General features: G+C 39.9%; 1 protein-coding gene across 1 annotated transcript in view; it reads left to right on the top strand.

Moving 5' to 3' along the window:
- LOC144633100 (uncharacterized) overlaps positions 1 to 11,192 on the top strand; it is a 57,251-nt gene that overhangs the window by 33,914 nt on the left and 12,145 nt on the right. Inside the window, exons 20-21 of the mRNA XM_078491894.1 lie at positions 6,198 to 6,335; positions 6,833 to 7,074. Coding sequence (XP_078348020.1) covers positions 6,198 to 6,335; positions 6,833 to 7,074 — 380 coding nt within the window. The remainder of the gene's footprint in view (positions 1 to 6,197; positions 6,336 to 6,832; positions 7,075 to 11,192) is intronic.

The following is an 11,192-nucleotide window of genomic DNA, read 5'->3' as shown; positions in this document are numbered from 1 at the left end:
TTAAATTTAGGCGCGCCCGTGCGAGACAACCTCTGGATCTGTCTCTTGGTGCTAGGCTAGGCTCTTTTGATAATAAATATTTATGTCATTTACCTTCTGGAAAAGTAATTAAACTTGTAGTCAGATTAGCAGGGCTTGAGAGACGTTCAAACCAGGGACTAGGGAGTCGAGAAAATGATCCCGCGAAACGTTCTCCTAATTTGTTTTTGAAACATATCGAATATCTGTCTGAATATCCTTCAACACGCGGTTTAGGAATTTAAGTCGTAAATGTATGTTTTGGTGATGTAATCCGTCAAGCGCAAGGTTGGTTGCCTGGTGAAGCGCGTTCCCCTTTCAAAAATAAGGAGCTTTGATTTTAACTGAAAAGGACTAGAAATAATCGTGTTTTTTAAGTTTACTTTAAGCTGCCTAGTTGCCTATGAAACTCCCTTTCAAAACGCACAAAATGTGATTTCGGCCTGTCTAATTTTCAAAATTTCCCGGGGAGGCATGCCCCCTGGACCCCCAGTAGTAGCTTACCGGTACATCTTCGGCATTCACACGGGTGCATCTTTCAGATCTTTGGCGCTCTGAAGAACCGTCGTTTTAAATCCTGCCTACAGGCCTGCTAAGAACTGTAAAAGTAACATGCATCTAAAGGAATCATTTTAAGGCGACAACGTCAGTCCATCGCCTTATATCATAAGGCGGTCGGCGGAATTTGTTCTTCTATTCGTCATCGCTTCTGCATGCATTGCGTGCCGTGTATGATCTCTGATGGACAAAAACGTGCGAGAATTTCAGGAATATAACACGACTGCTTCAAGTCCAAGTGCAAACTGACAGTGTCAATAGTATGATTATACTCATTGGCTCATTGTGACAATGATTTGCTAAATTTGACCCATTGCGGATCTAGTGGCTGTAATGCACTGTTCGATACAAAGAACGCTCGGGGATCGCAAAACGGCCCGTTTGCCGTATAACGCGAAAGCCTAAAAGGACTTGTTATAAGAGAAATTAAGTCCGATGCCTTTATTCGATTCTGTTTTTCCTTTGCCACTTTTCTCCGTCTAAGAGCAGGATACAAAGAGTATATTACTTCAGTTGTTTACGTACAATGCGAAAAAACGACGGTGTCATCTACAGCCGTTAGGCGACATCGGTGCGGAAAATTGTGCACGATTACCCCGCTAAGTTTATTGCATACAAAAAGTAAGTAATCAACCTGGTGGATTTTTTACTTCCCTGGTCGATTTTGGTTGAAAACCTGGTGGAAAATCAGGTGTCACCAGGTCTGTTACAGAGGGGTGTCCTTATGTAACCAAAAATTGGGGAAAGCAGAGAGTGTGTTATCACTCTCTGAAAGACTGGAATAACCTAGACAGAGACACTAGAAATGCACTTGATTTTGTAAATTTTAAGCGTAGCGTTCTAAGTAGGTTTTTTAGTTAATTCTTTCTTTTGTATTCAAGTTAGTTTTTAATAATAGTTTTTAATTCTTAGGTATTTTTCGTTTTATTGTATATAGTCTTATTAAGTATTTTTAATCTTAGTTAGGACCTTTCTGAAAACCACTGTATAGTGAATGAAGGCTTCCTAATAAAAGATTATTATTATTATTATTATTATTATTATTATTATTACGCGCGTCACAAAATTTAGTAAAAGAAGGCCGCCATTGTTTAACTGTCCCGCGCTGCGAAATCATTTCAAAGTCAAAGCATTCAAGCCGAATTTTTTTCTCAAAGTCTTTCGTTTTTATCCTTTTACGCGCGTCACAAAATTTAGTAAAAGAAGGCCGCCATTGTTTAACTGTCCCGCGCTGCGAAATCATTTCAAAGTCAAAGCATTCAAGCAGAATTTTTTCCTCAAAGTTTTTCGTTTTTATCCTTTTACGCGCGTCACAAAATTTAGTAAAAGAAGGCCGCCATTGTTTAACTGTCCCGCGCTGCGAAATCATTTCAAAGTCAAAGCATTCAAGCAGAATTTTTTCTCAAAGTTTTTCGTTTTTATCCTTTTACGCGCGTCACAAAATTTAGTAAAAGAAGGCCGTCATTGTTTAACTGTCCCGCGCTGCGAAATCATTTCAAAGTCAAAGCATTCAAGCAGAATTTTTTCCTCAAAGTTTTTCGTTTTTATCCTTTCAGCGAGAGAGCGTGTTCGCAGCAACGGGTCGACAGTGTATTCCAACGTAACACGAGGTAATATTTTTCTTAGATCTCAAATCAGAAGCGCTCGAAATTTGCATTCCGTCAAGCAACGGAACATTTTCTCGTAACTCGTTGAATTGAACTTAGTTTTTAGTCTTAGATAATTTTTTTTTCGATGATCGAATGTTATAAAAGCGAAGATATTTCAAGAGCAGAGAAAAAAAACATCACATTTACTAAGGTGCAGTTTTTAGCTCATGCCATATGAACGTCTGTCAACTTTCTTGTATTTGTAGCGTGTAGCTTGAGCCGCTTCAAGGGCTGACGAAACTTTAAACGGATAGCTTTTGCTGCTCGAGCGGCTAAAAGTTTTCTTTGTATGGAACGGTTGAACGGCTAGTAAATTTCTTCACACGGAACGGCTACACGGCTCGATCGGCTAGTAAATTTCTTCACACGGAACGGCTACACGGCTCGAACGGCTAGTAAATTTCTTCACACGGAACGGCTACACGGCTCGAACGGCTAGTCAATTTCTTCACACGGAACGGTCACACGGCTCGAACGGCTGACAATTTTTTTTACACGGAACGGCCACACGGAACAAACGGCCCTTATTTTATGTAACACGGATAGCTTACACGGCTCAAACGGCATCCCTTTCCGTGCACACGGCTACTGAACGGCAAACGCGCGGCTATCCGTGTCGGCAAAACGGCAAGTCCTAAGGAACGTTTTCGCGTGAGAGGTCACAAATGATCATCAATGGCACAGTTTCCCGCTTGTTCTCACGAAGCATTTTCAGCGCAATTTTTACATCAACTGTAATGCAGAGCTCAACATCGTCGAGGAACCAACGAATTCAAGAACTAAGCAGCAACAACAGACGTTCATGAATCTACGATCCGTGATAAACAAAACAACTTGAAGCTGAACTGCCAGTACAATCACTTTCCAAGTCTTTATGTAGTTTCATAGATTATGATCTAATGTTGTTTTTTACCGGTCCAAAATCCTTCTTAGTTGAAGTTAATTAATCCTCTCGTTCAAACCAATAGTGAATTTCGGCTCAGAAGAAACTTCGCTAAGTTGTTCATGCAATCAGGTTAATTCAGTCTTCGCTGAGAGACGAGCACCACTAGCTGAAACGTTGTGCAAATTGTTTGTTGTATTCCTTCATAAACGTTTCAATTGAAATTTCTACCAACGGCAGTCATGTATGAGGAATTAAGTCGGATTTAAATCTTCTTGGAGTGAAACTAATACTCAGATATTTGGTGGACAATTTTAACGCAGAAGTTAACAAAACTTTGTACGCACATCGCAGTAGTTCACTTGAGATGCACTTTACTAGCTTCCCAAACAAATTACGAGCTATATACATTTCGCCGATAAAAGGTTAAAAATAAAACTTAAGGTAAAAGCTGTTAAAAATTGATACTAAACGTTTTCGATCTGTTCGATCATCATCAGAGTGAAAAAATCTGCATACGCTCATCGTTCTTATAGTTCAGATAACACCAGTTATGTAATACCCGTTCCCATTGGGAACAAGGTGAGGTCCAGTGATTGCACTTGTTTGTTTAGTTCAGGGTGGTAGCGTGCAATGTAGAATGCTTCTTTTATTCTTCTTTTTAACCATGAGTGGGCAGTGGTTAAAACATTCCACGTGAACTTGTGATTAGGGTGTTTTCTGATGTGCTTGGCTGGCTCTGACTGCTTATTGACATCTAAATGTTCGTTAACACGAACCTCGAGGTTGCGTGCTGTTTCGCCAATGTATGTTACTCCACAATTACACTTGCCTTTGTAGATGACGTGTGACGGGTGTGTGATTTTGTCTTTTAACTTGAATATTGATTCCGTCTTGCGTGTTTGCCACATTATGAAGAAGTTAAACCTCCATTTGGTGTACATGTTAAGCTTCTTTAAGAATTTCCTACTTTCTACTTCATTTGTTCTGCAGAAAGGGATGCGAATTCCAAGTTTAGGTCTTTCATCGAACCAGTGGACAGGAATTATTGTTTCGTCGCTTTTTGGGTTTTCAAAATCGCGGATGACTTCATTCACCAATTTCGTGGGGTATCCCGCTTTGATGAATGAATGTTTGATGGCTTTGACTTCTGCTTGCCAATTGGTGGCTATTCTTTTTGCTCGATGTAGGGCCCCTAGAATAGTATTGCGCTTCCACCTTTCTGCGATGGCCGATTTCCAATGTACTTGTAGTTTACCCGGTTTTTGGTAGACGCTGGTGGTGAAGTATCCCTCATGATGGTTGAAAGAGGTGTCCAGGAAGTGGCCAGGGTTTTCTTCCACGGTAAACTTGATGTTTGGATGGTAGCTGTTTAACTTATCAAGTAGATTGTCGGGAGCATTTGCCTTCCTTTTGCTAAAACAATCATCCACGTACCGGTCATAGAAAGGTAAATTCTGTGGTGTTACGATGTCTTCCTCTAGTTAGCACATAAAGATGTTGGCTAGGGTGGGAGACAATGGGTTCCCCATACTGCATCCATCTATTTGCTTGTACAATTGTCCAATGGGAACGGGTATTACATAACTGGTGTTATCTGAACTATAAGAACGATGAGCGTATGCAGATTTTTTCACTCTGATGATGATCGAACAGATCGAAAACGTTTAGTATCAATTTTTAACAGCTTTTACCTTAAGTTTTATTTTTAAATTACGAGCTACCATTGGCTCAAAAATAATGCGCGCGAAACGGGCGGCCGCGTCTGCATCCACGAAAGAAAAACAAAAAACATGGGGTGGTCATATGAAAAAAAAATTGGTTAGGGACGGACCATTAGAAATAACCGGAGGGGGGGTAAAAAATTTTCGGTGCAGGAATTTTTTTTGAAGGCCTACTTCTCTGCAGAAATTTTTTTTCGGGGGTACAAGCTTTGCACGAATTTTTTTTCGCCCAAAGATACAGGTCTTTTTTCGTAACGCATCATTCTATGATTTGCGTTACAATTATCATTATCCTCTCTTGTCATTATTAAATAGCATTATTGTTTCACTTTCCAGATTCGTTTTCTGAATAATTTTAGCGACATTCAGGGACCGGACCGTTTATTTTTTATGGCGTAGGGGGGCTGAAGAGATATGATAGATAGTGCCTGTTAAATATAAGAAATAAATGAAATTTTTACCCTGGACCCTCAACAAAAAAGATGAAAAAGGTGACAGCTAAAACTTATCAAGCTAAACTTTAGAATATCAGACAAAATTGCAGTTTTAAGTGATAAAAATAATACTAATTGTGCTTTTGATGAACTATTTACTGATGGGACACGATTGTTAGGGTGGGTCAGGTGTGTTTGCAACCATATAGTTGGTAGGATTGAGCTGATGCTGTTCTCTCGATACATGACAAATTAGAGGGGTCCGGGGGCATGCTCCTTCGGGAAAATTTTAATTTTCAGAACCTCAGAAACGCTATTTTAGCCATTCTGATGGATGTTTATAGATCCCATTATACAACACTTAAAAGTTATTCCGTTGCACGAATTTTTTTTTCAGGCACAACCGCTTGCAGGAATTTTTTTTTTCGACAAGTTTCCCTTGCAGGAATTTTTTTTGGTAAAAGTCACCCCCCCCCCTCCCCCTCCGGTTATTTCTAATGGTCCGTCCCTTATGGACTGAGTGAGGTCGGGCCGGACGTGAAAATATTTGGCTCTCGGTCAGAACGCACGGACCTCGCTGCGCTCGGTTCGTACGCCCTGACCTTGAGCCAAATATTTTCCCGTCCGGCCCTCCCACTCATATTCTTTTTAAGGAATGTTTATTCAAGTTTTTTATTAAAGCCATAGGCAAACCGTATATTTAAAGGACAAAGCTTTTCAAGTTTTACATTTTGGCTTATAAACATTGTTATGTATCACTGCAATTTGCGGTTTTGCTTTTCTTGGCTACAACAACCGTATATGCGGTCTACGCCGTTGGACCAGAATCCGGGCCATAAATAATTTATCAGGGCCATAAATAATTTATTATTATCCGTTTTGAATATAATAAGATGATGTGCCGTGTTGGTAATCTGCACGATCTTTGTAGTTTCAGCCCATAGTTGCAATTTCGACGAATCAATGTGCGGCTTTGTTCAAGACAAAAATGATGAGTTTGATTGGACGCGACTCAATGGAAGTACTCCGTCTACAAATAGCGGACCATCTGCTGACCATACCGGGAATGGTATGAATATTTTTCTTCTCATTTATAATAAACTTTATAATCACATCAAGAAAATCTTTCATTTTAAAAAATACTATTGACTGATATTTAAAAAGACCTTCCTCTTTTTCTCATAATTAAACTGCCCTTTTAATACTGAATAAGGAAAGACCAGGGGCCTGGAATTGATTAGCGGCAAAATGGTGGCGTGCACGAATCCTGAGAAGAGCAGTAAATTTCAATGATTCTTCATCGTCCGCCTCCTTCTTTGTTACTGTCCGAGCTCCATTTAAACAAGAAGAACGTTTTTGAAGAAACCATGCCGCATCAAAATATTCTTTATAAAGCAAAACAGTGGAATAGAAAGGAAGTCGTTCAGCGAAATTCAACAAACTGTTCGTGCATCCGGGAAACCAGGCCTCTTCAAGTTTAGCGGCTATATTCTTAATGTTTTAAATAATCATCAGATCTTCTTTGTCATGTAAACATTAAAATTTTACACCTGTCTACTGTTACAGGTTATTACATGTACATAGAAACATCAAGTCCTCGACAGCCAGGTGACAGTGCAAGACTGAGCAGCCCCAAGATGCAATTCGGTGGAGAGATGTGTCTTACGTTTTACTATCATATGTATGGTGCAAGCATGGGGACATTAAATGTGTACATAAATGGAAGGATAGTTTTCACTGCAACTGGGAATAAAGGAAGCACGTGGCTTAAAGCGGATGTAGATGTATATTCAGAGGGAATGCATGCGGTAAGTAATATATATGTCTTATTTTTAAAGATGCATTGCATATCTTAATTGTTTTGACTTTTTGTATGGTTCTTGCAGTCACAATAGATGGCATTTGATTTTCTCTGAAAGTAAAAAATCAAAGCTCGGATGTGGGTCAATGAATAAATAGTTATGAGTCATGAGTCTATCAGTCAAATTTTAAAATAAACCGCAAGCAAACCAGAGTAGAACTACCGTATTTGCTCAAATAAGCGCCGCGGCGCTTTTTAAATTTTTTGCGCCTCCAATGCGGCGCTTATTTGAGGGCCGCGCTTATTAAAAAGTTTGATGCCACAAAAAAATCTAATCCTTTACATTAAGGTGGCTCCATAGGGTTTTGAGATATTATGGCGCGCGCATAAGTGATACCCATCAAGATATCATTTTCGCGTTATTTTTTAAACTAGTTTAATAAAAGCTGCCGAAATATTAAAAACAAGGACTAAAATATGTTGTGCATTATTCTTTTTTAAAATAACGGCCTTTGTTTTTGAGCTACATCTACTCAAAAAGTCCTATTTTTTGGTGTTTTTATGGCTTTGATTTTAAATTTCTATAATTTTCTTCGGTGAAAATTTTTGAAATTCTCCCAACAGATTGAATCTGATGAGAAATAACTTTTAAAAACAAAAAAAGTAGGGGTTGTCCAGGTCGTTTTTGCGTTTTTGGTTATTTTGTGTTTTTTTGACTAAGCAAAAAAACTGGCTTACAATTTTTTTTAAAAAAACGGCAAAAAGGGCAGTTAAAAAGGTATCACATCTATGCCAAATTTTAAGGAATTTCACCGAAGGAAACTCTGGTAAATACAAGGGGAAAATTTCTATTTTCGCCCGAATAATAATTACGTCATCAGAATAGAAATTGTCCAAGATCGCTATTTGAGCATGCGCGAACTTTCGAACCATACAAGTTGATGTGTAAAGACGAGCGTTCCCCGTTGTTGTCGGTTTTTGTGCGAATATCTGTTAACCCCAAGGTTAGTTAGAGACATAACTTAATCCTTTATGTAGCAGAATCTCTGAAATTCTGCTCGAAGTATCTCACAATCGCGGAGACTATTCTTTATTTTCTCTTTTGCTTTCGATCGTACGAACTTCACAAAAGCGGCCAGAAGCACCGCGGACGTTGTAAACACCTTTTTAGGGTGTTGTAAACTCTTTTATCTGCTCAACACAGGAAAGTACGGGTGTTGTTTCATTGGTAGGAAGCAAGTCTCGCGTTTTCTCGCCGAAAATTTCGCGCTCGCGTGAAGCCGCCATGTTTGTTTTGATTTGCCAGCATTTCAAGCTCGCCCTTTCGTACCCATTCTTCGCGCGGCCAAAAAACCCTATGGAGCCACCTTAAATGAAATAACGTCCCTTGATTGCCAAAATTCGTCTCTTGCTGAAGAGAAATTTGGCGGTAGCTGTCTTGGCAAAGATCGCAGCCTTCACGACATTTTACAGAACTACGTATTGTAAGAATGTTCCATAGAAAAACTAATGGACTAGCGGTAAAACAAGCACTCTGAACTGCAGAACATCGCTTTTGTGGAAAGAAATGTCCAAATTTGTTTAAGAGTTGCTTTGTAGTTCTATTTCTACTTAAACGGATTTCCTTGAATAAGCGCCGCATCGGGACTGCAGCGCTTATTCGGGGGCGGCGCTTGTTAACTTTTTTGTCCGAAATGCGGGGTCTATTCGAAGGCGGCGCTTATTCGAGTAAATACGGTAGCCGCAAGCAAAGCGAAGTGGAACTAACTGCAAGCAAATTGGAGTGGAACTAACCGAAACAAAAGTTGAGTGCTCCAAAGCCAGTTTGTATACCAGCAAACCTTGATTTAAATTTTGTGTAAAGATCACCTTGACACATTGACTCATGGTGTAAGGAACAGTTTGTTGTCCCGCGCCCCTCCGTACGCCCATCTCGCTCATCCAATGCATGTTTTATTTAAGGTATCAGTGTACCCCAAATGACCATCATGCGTTGGAGCTGCCTTACCGACTGGTAATTAACGCAAACCCCAGCAAAGTATATATTTTCTGAAAGCTTAGGAATTGTAGATTACGGAGATATATTTATTTTAAGTAAAAATATTAATGTTATCCAAAAAGAGCGTGTTATTTCCAAAAGTACCGAGGCTCATAAATCGGGTTCGTTTCCGGACAAATTTGAGCGGGAAAAAGCGATTACTTGTCTGGTTTGTTTTTGACACGCAGTTAAACTTGAAGAGTGTAAGGAACAACTATTCTCTGAGTTTAAACAGCCATAACTTTTGAAAGAGGAAAAAGCTAAAATCAATGTCACAGTTTTGTTGCTCAATTATCGGGCAACATTCTTGCCAAATTTCAGCGAAAATTGTTGAAACCCCATTGAAAACGAACTTAAAATGTGCGCCACTCTCTTCGAAAATTTGTTTACGAGATACGAAAGAAAATGTATTTTGGGGCGTACTTCCGCTTTAATGAGATTAATTACACAAGACGTGTGAAAATGATCACGCGTTAAGCGATAGAATGAAGGTTCATTTTACTTTAACAATAGAACTTTTCAAAGCGGTGTCAGATGTTGCTTCTGGTCGGAAACAGTCTGTTGCATAATTTTAATTCACCCGCTCGCTTTATAACAATTTTCATCTCAGTGCAACAGTTTTAGAAATGTTAAATCTAAAACAACAAAAACCTGGAGTCGCAAGCATCCTAAAGGTCCTAAAGTAAGCCGAGGAACTGGTCGTGATGCCGGGTCGTGGCGTTACCGCTTCAAGATCAAGCGGCGAAAAATAATTCGCTGATCTACTAGTAATTCGCCATCTACTAGTGCATCTGCCAAATCTTTAGTCTTTTTCCCGTTGTTGTAGCATTCTTTGAACATGAGAAAGGAATGGGAAAATGTTTTCACGTCTGAAAAACTATGCATTTTGCCCGCGCAAAACACCCAACCGCGGCATCTCGTCGAAAACCAAGAACTGTGATAATCACGCAACAGTAGATGGCCGTGCTTCTTTAGACAACCTGTTGACAGCTAACAATATCAAATAATTAATGGCAAGAAAAGTTTTTCGTTCATAACTTTGTGTAGAGTCAATCTTTTTCCATGCTCTTTTTTAATGAAAGGTCTTAATGAGATCTACCCAAAAATACCAAAATATATTTTTCTTTAAAATGGTCAATTTTTTGGTACACTGATACCTTAGGGTCACTTTTTTCCCATCTCTTCCTCTTCTCTTGTACCTTTCCCTCTTTGCACGACCCTTTATGAGATGTACGTTCAAGCAGGAGTTTAAGTTGTCTTCTCTCTTCCACTTTTCTCCGTGTTCCTCCACGGAGCCAATGTTGACTGCTTCTCTTAGCTCTGCTTAACACATCTTTAGTTTGCCCCAGCAAAAATTTTCTCCATTCTCTTTTTCGCATGGTCACTGCTTTCTTTTTCTTGCAAGTCTTCTGTCCTTTGATCCTTTTCTTACCTCAATATTGTATTTGACATTTGTCTCTTCATCGACCAATTAAGGCTGGTTCTCATATGATCGCCCCGATCGTCTCTGTCGCCTCTGTCGCTTCAAAAAGTTTGCTTGCGATCGGGGCGATCATATGAGAACATTAAAGAGACGATCACTAACGTCTGCGACGATCGGGGCGATCGCGATCGCTTCGATCGTCCCTGTTCTATCCGGGCGATCGGTCGCAGACCGCGGCGATCGCGAACGATTATATGAGAACTACTTTCACAGAGGGGGACGATCGAAGCGATCCAAACTGTCCCATGGTGCATCAGTATTACCCGGAACTACGTTTCCGTTTGGCCTCCCTTTTGCTCCTTCGCCGTAAAACGGCAATTCCGAAAAGAGAGGAGGCCACGAGGTTTGCTTTTGCATCGAAGGCTGCCATAAGCGATATCGCAGTTTTGAAGAAACACACGTACGTCGATCGGAATAAAATCGAATATTCATATGCGGGAACAAAGAAAAGATCATGAATTATTATCTTGTTTGTTTAACCCTATTTTGCATATACCAGACGATCGGGGCGATCATATGAGAACCCCCTGATCGCTTCCAATCGCTTCGATCGCCTACGATCGTCTCAGTATTTGCAAACGATCGATGCGATAGAAACGATCGG

Source organism: Oculina patagonica, chromosome 1 (genome assembly GCF_052425735.1).
Source record: "Oculina patagonica isolate OP01 chromosome 1, crgOcupat, whole genome shotgun sequence".
Lineage (NCBI taxonomy): Eukaryota > Metazoa > Cnidaria > Anthozoa > Scleractinia > Oculinidae > Oculina > Oculina patagonica.
Note: the sequence above shows the minus strand (reverse complement) of the source record. Positions and strands in the feature narration are given on the sequence as shown.